The sequence below is a fragment of the Stegostoma tigrinum genome, chromosome 3, assembly GCF_030684315.1.
Source record: "Stegostoma tigrinum isolate sSteTig4 chromosome 3, sSteTig4.hap1, whole genome shotgun sequence".
Lineage (NCBI taxonomy): Eukaryota > Metazoa > Chordata > Chondrichthyes > Orectolobiformes > Stegostomatidae > Stegostoma > Stegostoma tigrinum.
In genome coordinates this window covers 23,015,842-23,031,525 of record NC_081356.1, presented here as the reverse complement: position 1 = coordinate 23,031,525, position 15,684 = coordinate 23,015,842, and the positions used below count along the sequence as shown (strand labels likewise).

Sequence of the window (15,684 nt, the reverse complement as noted above, 5' to 3'; positions counted from 1 at the left end):
GGAAGTAGAAAGTTGATAGTCTATACTTACAATGATCAGGGCATCTGGAATTAGGACGTGTTTGCTTGAATAAGAAAACTCTAAAGTCTTTCTAGGGCCTTCATTATACTGTAGCTAGTATTGTCTAGGTCTCTGTTTTATTGACCCGTTATTGATGATACTAATAAAGAAATCAGCCACTCCATGGATGGTGACGTGGCATCGGGAGCTACACTTACCAATCTGAAAAGCAGGATAGATTTGATGAAATAAATTATCAGGAAACTGTTTCAAAGATTTTTACTCTAACGTAACACAGTATCCAGAATTTAATGTGCAGTAATGGTTAAGAGAGGTCACAGTATTATTCCTCATTCTGTTACATTTAAGTGATATCTTTTGATTTTCCAACAGGAACTGCGAAGGGCTAAATATACGGTACAGGACTTGTAGCAGTGTGGTAAGTCTTTGACTTTGAAATCTATTTTTTTGAGGTATTTTTCCCCTCTGGTGAACTACAGCATAATGAAAAACACAGTGACCAGCTTTGAACAGTTACATGCAACCTTTAGCTTTTGCTATCCACAAGGGTTCTGGGGCTCCTGTCAATCATGGCTCTCGACGGGCTTCAGCAGAGAGACAGACAGGCACTGAAGCTGCTACTCTATCTGGCTGTAGTGAAAATAAGCAGAATAAATTAGTAAAAATTCACACTAGTCACTTATTTTCATTCAGTGATTTCACTGAGTAGAGTTTGGAATGAACACGTATTTTACTCAAAGTGCACTCCCTACTCTATCTCAAAAAAAGAAAATGAAAACATGTATCATCCAATAAAATATTGCATCATAGAAACATGATATTTTAGATCTCCTTTAATTTCTAACCGTTCTAATGAGGGAAGGACTGTGCACGTTATAAAGTATCTCCTTTCACGGCAATGCCAAGTAAATGGAAGTAAATAAAGTGACACCAACTCTAATAAAAACACATTGTCACCTATGTCAGATTTTTTAACTAGAGAGTCTTCTTAGTTTCTTAGAATTCCTACAGTGTGGAAACAGGCCCTTCGGCCCAACATGTCCACACCGACCCTCAGAGCATCCTTCCCAGACCCATCCCCCTATAACCTACCTAATTTACACATCCCTGAACACTGGGGGCAATTTAGCATGGCCAATTCATCTAACTTGGACATCTTTGGTTTGTGGGAGGAAACCGGAGTACCTTGAGGAAACCCACACAGACACGGGGAGAGTATGCAGACTCCACACAGACAGTTGCCTGAGGCTGGAATTAAACCCGGGGCCCTGGTGCTGTGAGGTCTGGGGCTTTGAATGAGGCTACCGTCAATTTGTAATGCTTATTTTAAATGATCATTAATGATCATTAAATAAATGATGTTTGTATTCATTCCTACAGACTTAGAAAGCTAATGATACCAATATATAAATGTTTGATATGTTTCTTTATAATTTAGTGTTAACAGTCAGACCCCAGATGAGGATTTCCTACTTGTTATAATTCCAGAGGTATACCCCATATAATTATGCACCTGAGTGAGGAGGGATAAATACCTCGCTTTTATAATTCAACCCCATCTCTCAGTCACAACAAGTCTAGTTTTAGTTAATGAAGAATTTGTTCTCCCGTAGACACCTTTACTTTTAATTAAACTATATTTATACTTTAGAAGAAGCCAAATTAAAATCAAGCCTTTTTTGAGTTAAAAGATGAATTTATTAGCTATTAATCATGAGAAAAGATAATAAAATGGAAAACATACACAAACACAGATTAGAGTTAAAAGTTCGTAGTTAAAAAGATTAAGATATATTAATTTTTGTTTCTACATGTAGTTCTGGGTTTCTAATAAGCTATATCCGCAGGCTGAGAGCACTACTTCATTCTAGCATATGAGTACACTAATGTAAACATCTCAGAGATTTGTAGTTTTTTATTAGGCAACCTTTTGGTATATTTGGAAAGGATAAAATGCAGACATGTCTGCAATTTGGGCCTTAACCTGTAGGACATGGCTTTCTGCCAAGAGGAACGGTCAGCCCTTGCTGTTTCTTCCTTTTAAATCCCTCTCTTTGAGGTTTCTATGAGACTGTACAGGTGTGACTTTCCACTGCTCCACACATGGCATTACCAGATAGCCATTGAATTTGAACACACAAATATGTCTGAAAGTAATCCTTGATTTATAGCCATCAACCACAGTTGCACCGTAGTTGGAGGTCATTGTGCCTGTGCCAGCTCTTTGAAAGAGTTATTTGATTGGGATCACTCCCTCCCCTGCTCTTCCTCCATAGCCTTGTAAACATTTCCCTTCATGTGCTTAATTCCCTTTTGATATTTACTTGGGAACCTGCTTTCACCTTCATTTCACAGAGCACTTTCCAGATCAAGACAATATTGTTTACTTTCTTCCTTGGGTTCTTTCAAAAATCTTCTTGATCTGTGTTTTGAGGTCATAAACTCTTCTGTCAATTGCTTGTTATTTACTCTATTAAAACAGTTCATAATTCTGAACACTTCCATTAACATATTTCCTTAACCTTCTGTTCTTCAAGCAGAGCAAACCTAGCTTTTCAAGACTCTGAATGTTACTTAATTTATCCATTAGAGCTTTAAATTTAAAAACAAAACACCAAAATGCCTTGGAAGAAATACGAATCCCAGCATTGTACTGTACTGAAACTTCATTTGACTTCTAGCAATTAATGGATGAAATAATTATTAGAAATACAAAGCTATGGTCACAGAGACTTTTGTATTCCAAGCAAGATTTTAACCAACATGATGCCCAATCATTTGCCCAGAATTAAAGTCTAATCCTTTGTCACTGGAGCAAAATGCATCTTGATGTTTGAAATTTGAGCCACAGGCTGCAATAGGATTTAATAATGGAATATTACTTGCAATTTAACTTGGTTGTAAATTCAGAAGAAACTGCCCTCTCGTCTGATTGTTCAATGTGAAAGATCTCTTTATCACAAAAACAATGGAAATAAATTTTAAAAGTTCATGCTTTTAAAAGAGCAGGTCACGTTTCATCTTTTTAATACTGTAGCTGTGCTCTCAATGTTTTTCCTAATTCTTATGAGCAGGCAGGTTTCCTGTGGGAATCTCCAGGCATGGCCACTGGAATCTCTTGCATCTTTTTGTGTGCTCTGTGACCTTTCGGTATGCACTGATACTGACTTAATTATTCATGCATGACAGCTGGGATGGCAACTGAATTTTCCCCAGATGTGAGAAATTGCTGACTGTTGATTGTCTTTATTTAATGGTGCTGCTTGTTTAATTCTAATGTGCACTTCCGTGATAATCCAGGAACCTGCCTTTCCCCATTCAAACATTAAATGGACTACTCCTTCCTTACCAGGCTACTAAGTGGAATCCGGAAGAATATGGTTAATGGTGCAGGGTCTGCGAGTCTTGCAGTTCAACCTTTAATTTCCATGGTGACTGTTTTATTGCTCTGTTTGTGGCCATTTTCACCCACAAATGTTAAGAATTTCAGAACTAAGCGCTTTCCAAAGTTAAGGAGACATGCTGTGACACACTGTCCTCCTGTTGTTACTGTGCAGAGTGCTTGAGAGCAATTCTAAGGCATGTCAGCTTTTGGTTCAACACTTGTATTCTTTATTGTCAGAGTTAGTTCCTTTTTAGAAGAAATGACCCCAACACCTCCACAATTTTCACTCTCCCCTTTTCTGACACTGCTGATTTGCACTGAAGTCAGCTTTCCATTGGATAGCTGGTACGATTATTGCTCAAAGTCACTGCCTCCTGGTGATTATGATAAAGGATGTGTGGTAATGCTGTAAGCAAGTGATCCCGAGATTGTTGGTTCACTCACCCCCATGGCTACGTATGAAACTAAATCTAATGAAACAGGATCACTTCTCAGCTTCCCCAGAATGTAGATGAGTATGAAAGCAGCTTGTCCATGATTACTTCTCTAATGAGCTGTGGTTCAGCCTACATGTGACACCAGTCCCATGCAAGAGGATAGATTCTTAAGGTCTTCGGGGAAACTAGAAATGGGCAGTAAGTGTTGTTTTGATGCTCAGACCTCCATCCCAAGAACAAAAAGCTTTTGTTGCTTGTTTCTTTTCTGATGAATTGGTTTGAGGTTAGGAATGCCTACTTCCTACTCTTCCTATAAACAAACTGTCACTGCTGTGGTCTCACTGGAAATTTTCACAATAGGAAGCAATTAATGAATCTCCCAGTTTGCATTTTTATCTCTGATCTCTGCCCCTTCTCCACACCCCTTCTTCCTCCTTCTACTCTTAGACTGTGATTGTATGATTGGCAAGGGCATTTCAGTGAGGAGCAGGGTCAATGGTATATTTGCACAAACTATGCATTCTTTAAACTGAGCTAAGCTGAGGGACATTTTCAGTTTGAAGAGAATTCACAGGAAGAGAATGTTGTGACAGGTGAGTGTCCTTAGCTTGTCCTTACACGTCAAGGAGAAATTATTTAATACCCAACAGTGGGAAAATGCAGCAATAATTAAATTGTTTTGTAGTATGGATCTTCCCCTCGTTAATCAATAACATGTTTATACACCGTATAGGGAATGCAACACTAATAGTTTAAACTCACTGTGAGCTGACAGTCCAGGAGATTATTTGTTGCAGTGCTCACTGATGTGAATGTTGTAAATGTTCAGTCCATATGGTGTAGATATGCTCAGTATTGTCAAGAGGTAGGCCCAAGATTTTGATACAGTATCAGTAAAGGAATGGTGATATATTTCCAAGTCAATTATGTTTGGCTTGGAGGAGAATTTTTAGATAGTAATATTCAAATCCATCTGCTGCCTTTGTTCTCTCTGGATGTTTGAAGTTATTGGTTTCAGAAGTACTGTTAAGTTGCCATGTTGATGGCATGATTATTGTATGCTACATGATACTTGGAAGAGAAACTGCAAAGAGCACTTTATACTACAGAATAAAAAACTGTGGGTGCTGAAAGTCTGAAATAAAAACAGAAACTGTTGGAGAAACTCAGGTCTGGCAGCATCTGCAAACAGAATGCAAAGTTAATGCTTTGAGTCTAGTGCCCTTCTTCAGAACCAATAATAGCTAGGGAAAGATGATATATATGCTGACAACGGGGTGTGGGAGGGAAGGGAGAGAGTGAATAGGTGGAGGGAATGAAAGAAAGTTAGGCAAACAAAGAGACGGCTGGTAGTAAGCCACAGAAGGAGAAAACTGATTATGGGGACAATGAGTGGGCAAAAAAAGATTGGCTGTGCTGAAAGCAGACCATGTCATGACAGGACCTATGGTGTGAGGATGGGTAAGTGATATGGAAGGAGGTTTTCAGGCTGTCAAATTATTGAACTTAGCTTTGGAAGATGAGATGCTGTTTTTCCAGGTTTCATTAGCCTTATTGGAGTAATACAACAGATCGGAGACAGAAATGTTGCCTTGGGAACACAGTGGTGTGTTGAAGTGACAGACAACTGGAAGATGAGGGCCATTTTTGCAGATCGAACTGAAGTGTTCTGCAAAGTGGTCATCTGATTTGCACTGTGTCTCCTTGGTATTGAGGAGACCACATTGGGAGCAGAGAATGCTGTCGACTGGATTGAGTGATTCAGTCAGAGAAATTGCTGTTTCACCTGAAAGGTGAGGCTGGGGCCTTGGATAGTGAGGAGGGAGGAAGTAAATAGGAAAATGTTACACCTTCTGAAATTGCATGCAAGGTGCAGTAGGAGTGTGGAGAGTGGTTGGGAATGGAGGATGAGTGGACTAGGATGTCCCAGACGGAATTGTCCCTGTCAAATGCTGACAAGGGAAGGGAGGGGCATGTGCACCTGGTGGTGCCATCTCATATGAGGTAGCAGAAATTGTGACTTATAATCCTTTGGATGTGGATACTGGTGAGGTGAAAAATGAGATCCTGTCAGTGTTGTGGTAGAGAAGAAAAGAGGTGAGGACAGAAGTGGCCTCTGTACACATAGTGGGCCACCTGTGATGTATAAAATTATGAGGGGCCATGCACACCAAGATCCCTCTGATTTTCAGTGCTTCCCTGTGTCCTATCATTCATATTTTTTTTAAAATAATGGACTAATTACATGAATGAAATGAAATAATTTAAATGCATTTCAATGAATGAGTATGCTTTTGGACACTTAGATCTTTGTTTCATCTCAGCATGACTCCTGAGGCCTGTCCATTTTGGATACTGTGAGAGTATACATCGATGGTGCAGGGACAAAGGGAAAATGGATTGGCAAGACATGACATTAAGTTAGCATAGAAGTCATGATGTGCCACAGAGGCAGTAGACAGTCCACAGATTTGCACAGAGGATGTGAGCACCTTCAGTGAGGGGCCGTGGATAGAGTATTGGAAACGTGTGAGGGAATGAGTTGTCTTTTTTTTAGTTACTAAAGAGCTGGAACTCTGAGTTGGGCCTTTTACACAGCTGGCCTCTGCATGTGATGCCTCCAGTTCCCGCCTCTGCACTTCTTCCAGGGTGATGGGTCTGACTTCTGTGAAACACCATCACCACCCACCCACCATCCACCAAACTCCCAACTCCAACTTCAGTCCCCAGAATGAAAGGTGAGCGGTGGGTAGAAGCAGGAGTCCTCAACATTTAAAAAGTGCTTGGATATTCAGTTGAGGAGTTATAACCTGGAAGGCTATGGAGTAAGGAGTGGAAAGTAGGATTCAATTGGATGGTTCCTCATCAGCTGGTGGAATGACTGAAATGTGTGCTGTCGATTTTTGATTCTTCTATGTGTGTGTTTTGCTTTTTAGACGTAAGCTATTGGAAAATGTGCTCAGTAAAGAAACCAACAAAAGCTGCAGATAATTCAGAAAATGGAGGCCCAAGGCTAACAGCCACCTGAACTGGGATCTAATATGTGTGTATGCAGCCAGCAGATCAACATGGAACTGAGGCTTGGGCCCAGGGAAACCATGCTCACTTTTTGATTGAAGTTGATTGAATTTCTAGACATTGGGTGTGATTTGCTGTAATGCAGTTGGTGCATGTTAATGATGCCCAGGTGCTCAGCAATGTTCTACTTGAGCATGGAAGGGACAGCTAGTGGCGATCATTTCCTAAGAATAAAATTTCCTCATTATACAGGCTGCTGGACATTATTCCCTGTCTCTCTAGAATGCCAAATTCATTATGGAATATGTATGAAAAAATATTTATTTGAGCTGGCTTTATGCTTGATGTGGGATCAGGCCCCGAAATGTTATAAATCTGTAACTCTGGGTCCTCAAGAAAAGATATCTTAGAATATTTTGCTTGAGCCTGTCCCCTGGTCGATTTCATACCAGGTGTTTGTTTTTCTTGCTGCGCTAGGAGTGAATGGTGAACTTGGAGTGCAGGTAACAATAAAGCTGTGTTGTGCTGCAAACTCAATATGACTGCCTGTTTTCACCTATCATAAACCTACATATGAGAATGTTTAGTGCTAAGGTTTTGGCAGCTGTGAAATCTTGAAGATCTTTGATTCTTTTGTAGCTTGACATGAATACTGAAGTGTGGATCTGTTAAGAAAGGATCACAGCCATAATCACATTATACTGAGGCGTTGATGCTCACTTTAACCCTTAATCTACTAAAAACTTCAAGGCTTAGGAGTTCTGAGTCTTTTGCAAAATTGATGAACTAAAATATAATACACTGTAATTTTATTTTGTAATATTATTATCAAGGCATTTTGGGAAAATCATTTGTGTGTATAATAAAGAGATGTGTATTTTGGAAACTGCTCAGCTTCCTAATGAACAGTTTATGTTGGACAAACCAGTCATAGTGGAAATGGTTCTTTAATGTCCCGAGACATCTGTTTCTTTGCATCTGTAGACTCAATATCTTTTGCTGCTGGTACCATTCCTTGGTTGGCTGTGCGCATCTTCACTTGAAGTATTCATCAGTTCTTTTGGTTACATTTGTACAGCATAATTTGAAAACTCAATCAGGTGTGGGACTGTCTCCTGGCAGCCTTTCACAAACTGTGGCTTACAGTTTTTTCTGTGGTATCAAAAGTCAGTTGAGATTTGTGCTTTTCCGTCCCAATTCAGCCACAATTATAGCAATACAAGCAATAACCATCAGTAAGCTCTAGCCTCTGAAACTTTTCCCCTTAAGCTGTCGACAGTTAGTTAATATAGATGTCACCTGGGCTAGAGGTTGTGTTTCCCAAAAAGGAAATATGCTTTACCCGACTGTGGAACAGCTATTTAGCTAGCCTGATGCTGCTGATACTAGATCCCACATGCTGTCCAACTAAGTCAATCAGACTTGGTCAGCACTGACTTTCACTAGAGCTGAGCAGGAACACTCCAGCTCTCAGTTAAAACATTTCTTCTCAAAAACTCAGTAATATGGCAGGCACATGCTGTGTTCTTTGCATTATTGTGTGTTTTGAGCTTGTGCCACCCCAACTTCTGTGTGGAGGACATTTATTTGTAAGAGTTTTAAAATACTCCTGTCATCACAAAATATCTGCACTCTTTTGGAAGTTCTAAATTCTCGTACCTTATTATTATTTATTCACTTTTATGAGTCTACATCAGACTTAAACAATTAAACACAGTAAGCATCAATAATAAACTTGTTTTTATTCATTCAAGGATGAGGGCATTGCAGGCTGGACCCACACTTATTGCCCATCCCTAATTGCCTAGAGGGCATTTGAGAGTCAACTACACTGCTGTGGGTCTGGACTCCCAAGTAGGCCAGACCAGGCAAAGATTTCCTTCTCTAAATGACACTGAACCAGATGGGATTTTCCCCTAACAATCAACAATGAATTCATTGTTATCATTAGACTGTTAATTCCAGAATTTTATTGAATTCAAATTCCACTATCTGGCACTGTGGGATTCAAACCTGGATCTCTGGATTAATAGTCTGGCAATAATACCACTGGGCCATCACCTCCCTTCAAATGTAATCAAATATGGAACAGTCCTAAAAGGGCTCTTGTGTAGTGGTAGTGTCCCTAAACCTGGACCAGGAAGCCTGGGTTCAGGTTCCACATGCTGCAGAGGTGTGTAATAACATCTCTGAACAGGTTGATTAGAAAAATAGGTTGAAAATTTCAAAAAGGGATCTTGTGGCACAGACATAGTGTCCCTAACCCTGGACTGGGAAGCCTGGACCCAAGTCTCACCTGCTCTAGACATGTGTATTAACATTCCTGAGCAAGTTGGTTAGGAAATATCTTATAAATTCCAAAAAGGATCGTGTGAGCCAGTGGTTATGTCCCTACCTCTGGGACAGGTGGCTTTGGTTCAAATTAGACCTGCTCCAGAGGTTTGTCATAATTACTCTGAACAGATTGGTAAGAAATAATCAGGAAGTGTGGAAGTGGTGGTGTCATCTATCTCTGAGCCAAGAGACCCAGGTCCAAGTCACACTTGCACGTTTTTCATTGGAAAACCTGTCATAGACACTGTCAATCCCTGCTGCATTCTATGGTGCCACCCTGACCAACGAGAGTCTAAATGCTAAGATTGATTCTTGGTCTCTGTCGCATCACTTGCCAATGTTGGCCTAACCAATAAGCATCCTGGTCTCATATGGTGTGTTAAAACGCTGGTTTCTTACTTCCTAATCCTGCTGAATCTTACTTGAAAGGCTTCAATATTGTGTTCCTTTTTAGCTATGTTCAACAAATTATCTTTTTACAACGTTCTGTGTCCAGATCATTCAACTAGCACCAACCAGCAAATGAGAAATCTGCGCATCTAAAGAACTTGATTGTGGTCTATAGGTGTGAGGCTGGAAAACCACAGCAGGTCAGATAGCATCCGAGGAGCATGTCTCGTGCCAAAACCCTTGTGGAATCCTGATGAAGGGTTTCGGCCGGAAATGTTGTCTTACCTGCTCCTCAGATGCTGTCTGACCTGCTGTGCTTTTCCAGGCTCATGCCTATAGACGCTAGCTTCCAACATCCGCAGTCCTTATTGTCTTCTAAAACTTAGTTGTCTTGGTTTCATGAGTTTTAATTTTTGGGCATTTGAAAAATAAATGATAGAATAGATTAAGATAAAATGTTCCAACTTGGAAGTCCAAGACAAGGGGATATTTTCTTAAAATCAAAGCTATCCAACCGGGGTGGCGGGAGCGGGGGGTGAAATTATGCAGAAGGTGGTAAAAGTGAAGCACCAACTCGCACAAATGTACTTGCAACTCAATTAATAATGTTATATCTGTGGTTGGTAGCTTTTAAGTAAAGAGGGATATTATGGGATATTCAGTCACGGAGGCTGAATGGAGATAAGATACATATCAGCAATGATCTCACTGAATGGTGGAACTGATTGAGGGGTTGATACCTTCCTCCCATGTGTATATTCTTCCTATGGGTGAAAACTGGCTAATGATACTTAGTTTGGAAATCTTTAGTGTATTGCAGATCTCAGTTCAGAAATTTAATTAGAGTCTGCTTTATAGAGTTAATTAGTTTTTAATTTTCCATCAAATTTGTATTGTCTAGGGTTACTTAATTCCAAAGAAGCCTTTGCTCACACTTTTTCGTCCCCAAATCGAATGATGATGAAGATATTGAAATGCTGACATTGTTGGCTTCCCTGCTGTTGGAATGCTTTGTTATGCCACATTTCTGTTCTCAGCATATGAGGGTAAATCCATTGGGAAGCCCTTAGCCCGAATGACCATCTTTCTTATGCCATGCTGGATAAAGAAAGTCGATTGATTTTCAATCATGGGGGCCAGTATAGGCAGGCAGTACACTCTGGCTTGATGTTCATAAATCCACGTTTTCCAGCTCAAAAGCTGAAGTGGAAATCCCAAATGATCTTGTTTTCTGTGGTCCATCGCCTATGAGACCAATTGTTGCATGTTCACTGCCCTCAACAGCTGGGATCAGCTAACCTATCGCAAATCAGGTCCAAACGTCTGGGCATCACAATTACCCAATGATCTTTTGGGGGCCATCCTAAAATGATTTTCTTTGTATAAAGTTACAAATGCTTCACTGCACTAGTTTGCGTAGCGGCTTCTGGAATGCAGCCTTTTCCCCTCGGTGACCATAGTAACCAAAACCGTGGATAGTCAAAGCAGTTTGCTTCAGAGACTCAACCTTCCTGAAAACTCCCTGATGTAGAGACACCACCCCTTTAAACATAAATAGCTGTAAGGCAACCAAGACTCACTGATTTACATTAAGTCCAGATGGAAGTTCTGAATTATGTTTTAAAAGTTCCTGAGTTAGTACTTTCTTCTGATTTTGTAGGGTTTCCATAGCCTGAGCACAGAAAAACTTTCTACATCAAGTTAATCAGTGCCTGACACTGGCAGGATTCAAATAGTGACAATAGTATTGAATTTAGTGTAATAGTTGATATTAAAATAATTATTTCCAAATGCCAAGGAGACGTGGCAACTTAAATTTAGAGTTTAAGGTGTTTATTTTATCAGGATTTATGAATGTTGCCAAGACCCAATCATGGAATTGTAAAACTTAATCTTGCTGGAAAATATATTGACCATTTCATGGAATTGTTGTAAAATTAAATGCAACATTATGCGATTAGACAATATGATGAAATTGCTTTAAAATTTGAATTGTAAAATGAAATGTTAATGGCCATGTAATTTAATGTGCACTAATGATACATTTACCCAATATGGAGCCGGAACAGTGGGTGAGTGGTTCGCGCTGCTGCCTCACAGTGCCAGGGCAACTGTCTGTGTGGAGTTTGCACATTCTCCCCGTGTCTGCTTGGGTTCACTTCCGGTTTCCTCCCACAGTCCAAAGATATGCAGGTGAGGTGGATTGGTCATACTAATTTGCCCATAGTATCCAGGGATGTTCAGACTATGTGGATTAGTCCTGGGAAATGAAGGGTTACAGTGATAAGTTGGGGGTTGGGTCTGGGTGGGATGCTCTTCAGAGGGTTGGTGTGGACTTGCTTCCACCCTGTAGGGATTCTATGAAGCTTTGAACTGAGTATTTTCTGTCTCTATAACCATTAGTATTTATGTAATAAATTTGACTCTTCAGTTGGAGTGAGATTTATACCTGGAATATCATAGAATTTGTGATGAATTCTGTCTGCAATAAGTGTTATCCTTTCATGTTTGTAATCATGGCCGGGTACCTGCTGGAATGAGATTACCAATGCTTTCTGTCACCTCAATGTGTGATGGCATTTATCATTTCTTTGCTGAATTATTGCTGAGGGTATTCACTATAATGTTGTAGCAAATCATGTTACATTCACTGGTTGGCACTGATACCAGGATTTCAAAGACTTTTGTACCAACAACATTGCTTGGCTGAGGAAGTCAGCCACAAATACATGAGTATTATGGTTATAAAGCCTCCAACCTAAGTGTGAGCAGTGAGAGATGTTGTCAGGACACATCAACCATTTAATAATTTGTCCTCAGGCTGGAAATGAGAGACAAATTTTCACTGTTTTCTGTGGCTGGAAATCGTGCAAAATCATTAACAAAATAATCATTGCTGGCAACAGTATAATTCCACCAATTAGACCTGGCTAGTGCCTAACCAGGTTTTTTTTGAGTTAGGCAACATACATAAGCTTGTACTTTATAGGAACATGGTCACCTTTAACCAATGACTCAGACAAGAATGAAGTCACCTGAGAGTCTCTACAAATTTTGAACGCCAGGCTGCATACATATTACCTCACGGTATATTTCAGAATGAGCATGACGCAACTACCAACTATCTACAGTGATGTTATATGTTTCCACTGAGTTATTGCTAGAGGTCATTTGTCCACCTCATCAAAATCTGGTATTGTGTGAGAAATTACAAATCCCTAAAGACTTTAGTTAGTCATATGGAAACAATCAGAAAATGAGTCAAAGTCTAATTTTACTACTTTGCTGACTCTACTAGTAATGACTAATACTTGTACAGCCGGTTATAAATGTCTTCACTCTCAATTTGTTCTCTTCACCAATTATTTGTAAATGCGAAGTATTCAATTACACTTGTGATTTTTATCAGGTTAATCTAATTTGCAATTACATGCACCTGAGTGTTCAGCTTAGGGATTAAGTTGATGCATTCAGAAACAATTCCATTCCTACTTTTCTGTGAATTGATCACTTTTCAGTGAAGTGAAATTTCATTACTTAATGCAAGTCAGTGCTTTTTCACTTGCCTTTTCCCTGTCCATCTAGGATTGTCCTCCGGAAGCTGGTGACTTTCGTGCTCAGCAATGCTCTGCTCATAATGATGTCAAGTACCAAGGACAGTACTATGAATGGCTACCTATTTACAATGATCCTGACAAACCCTGTGCACTGAAGTGTTTGGCGAAGGGTACAGCATTAGTCGTGGAACTGGCTCCTAAAGTGCTCGATGGCACGCGATGTTATACAGAGACTCTGCACATGTGCATTAGTGGAAACTGCCAAGTAAGTAATTCAGTCACTAACTGCACTGGAAAAAAGGGATATGATGAATAATTGTTCATACGATTTAATAAAATGCCGTGAAATCCATTACATTCAGTTTTTTGTCTTTTTAAGATGGTAAGATATAGGAGCAAAGTAGGCCCATTGAGTCTTCTCCACCATTCAAACATCATCCTCCACTCCACTTTCTTGCCTTTTTCCTATAACCCTTAATTCCTTTACAGATTAAAAACAGTTCTATCTTAGCCTTGAATATACTTAACAGGTTACCAACCTTCTGCAGTGAAGAATTTCACAGATTCACTACCTTCTGAGTAAAGGAATTATTCGTCATCTCTGTCTTAAATTGGTGACCCCTTTCTCTGAGTTTATTCCCTTAGATTCTAGAATCTCCCACAAGGGGAAACAATTTTTCTGCATCAATTATGTCTAGTGCCTCACGAATCTTGTATGTTTCGATAAGGTCACTTCTCATTCTTCTAAACTCCAGTGAGTATAAGCTTCTACTCAGGATTCCCTACTTGCTGTCTCCTCACAAGACAGTTCTTCTGCACTTGGAACCAACCTAGTGAACCTTCTCTATACTACCTCTAATGCCAGTATACCTTTCCTTTTCAACAAGGGACAGAACTAGTCACAGCATTCTAGATGTGGTCTAGTGAGTCCCTCACATAGTTTCAGCAAGATTTCCCTTTTTAAATTCTATTCCCTTTGAAATAAAGCCTAATATTCCATTTACCTTCCCAATGCCTGCTGAATTTTGATGCTAGCTTTCAATGGCTTATGCGCAAGGACCCCAAATCCCTCTGTGCTGTGGCTTTCTGCAGTCTTTCTCAATTTAAATAATTTTTAGCTTTATTTTCTTTATTCCTTCTGCCAAAGTGAATAACACACATTTTCTCCACATGATATTCCATTTTTCAAGTTTTAATTCACTCATTTAACCCAAATAAATCCTCTGGCAGACTCTTTATCATTTCCTTACCACTTACCTTTCCACTTCTGTCATCCACGACCTTTGCTATCATACATTCTTTTCCATCACTCAATTACCATTAATCTATGTTGTGATTAATTGGAATTGATCCTGTGACATTTGATTACAGACAATTTCCCCCACCTAGTCATTCACATGCCATTTGATATCTTTTATGTACACTTATTATCGAGAAATATTTGAATATTAGTCATTCCTAAACTATAAAATTCAGCACATACCCATCTATTCTAAAGTTTCTTTAACAGTATTTCTGTTTGTACTAACACTTTGTTTTTTCAGTAATTTCCCTTCCCCTTAATGTGAAATGAGAAAAAAATTGAAATCTTCAAATTCAATGTAGTCTAATAATAGGATTAGTGGTCTAAGTTACTGTTTAATTGAGAACTTTATTGAGTAATTCAATTTTTCGGTCTAATAGTGTTTACCTTTTAATGCCACATTACCATGTACTCCAATGGCTCATTTTTCTCCAAATCTCTTCCTTTCTCCTTTCCTATCCTGTAAGTTACAACTCATTAAACTGGCAAATGGGGACAATGCATAACAAGTTGAAATAAAATTCACGTTAAAATACAAATATTTAATATCCGGAATTAAGTAACGATTAACTTGTCTTCGATGTGGAAAAATATCTTAAGGCACTTTGATTTTACATGACACTGAACAAATAATCACAAAGAAAAGTGAGAAGAGGTGACAAATTTCATTTTGAGGAGTGTCCTTAATGATGGGGGAGAATCCCAGATAATGGAAAAGCGATGAATAAAGGCATGATGCGTTGAAGAAATAAAAATAGAGTTCTGGAGAAGCTATGGAGATTGAGAGGAGCAATGCTATGGATAAAAATAAAGGCAAAAGCACAAATTTTAAATTTGAGAGGTTTGTGAAATGGAGGGCAGTGTAGGGCCAGTAAGTCGGGGCTGATTGAATGAATTGTATATTATTCTGTGGCCTCAGTTTGAAGTCTCATCTGAATGACAATACCTCCAACAGCACAGCATTCTCTCTGTACCAAACTGGAGTGTTTACCTTGATGTTTGTGCTCTGATGTCTAAAGTAGGGTTTGAACTCTTGGACTAAGGCACTTTGCAGCGGCATGAGGAAAGCTAACTAGCTTAGTAGTTCTGTCACACCCACCTCCCTACCCCCTGCTGAAAGCTAGCAGGACTCCATATCAGCCATGCTGAAGTCCCACAGGACAGCCCCATTTTAGGGTGGGAGGTGGTCAGCTCGTGGCAGAGGTTCCAAGTTTTCCCTGTACGATAGAGAGGGAAAAC

General features: G+C 39.5%; 1 protein-coding gene across 1 annotated transcript in view; it reads left to right on the top strand.

Annotated features, from left to right (window-relative positions):
• The window catches only part of LOC125451321 (ADAMTS-like protein 1), a 515,681-nt gene that overhangs the window by 301,081 nt on the left and 198,916 nt on the right, over nt 1-15,684 (top strand). The window contains exons 4-5 of the mRNA XM_048528318.2: nt 394-439; nt 13,171-13,407. Coding sequence (XP_048384275.2) covers nt 394-439; nt 13,171-13,407 — 283 coding nt within the window. The remainder of the gene's footprint in view (nt 1-393; nt 440-13,170; nt 13,408-15,684) is intronic.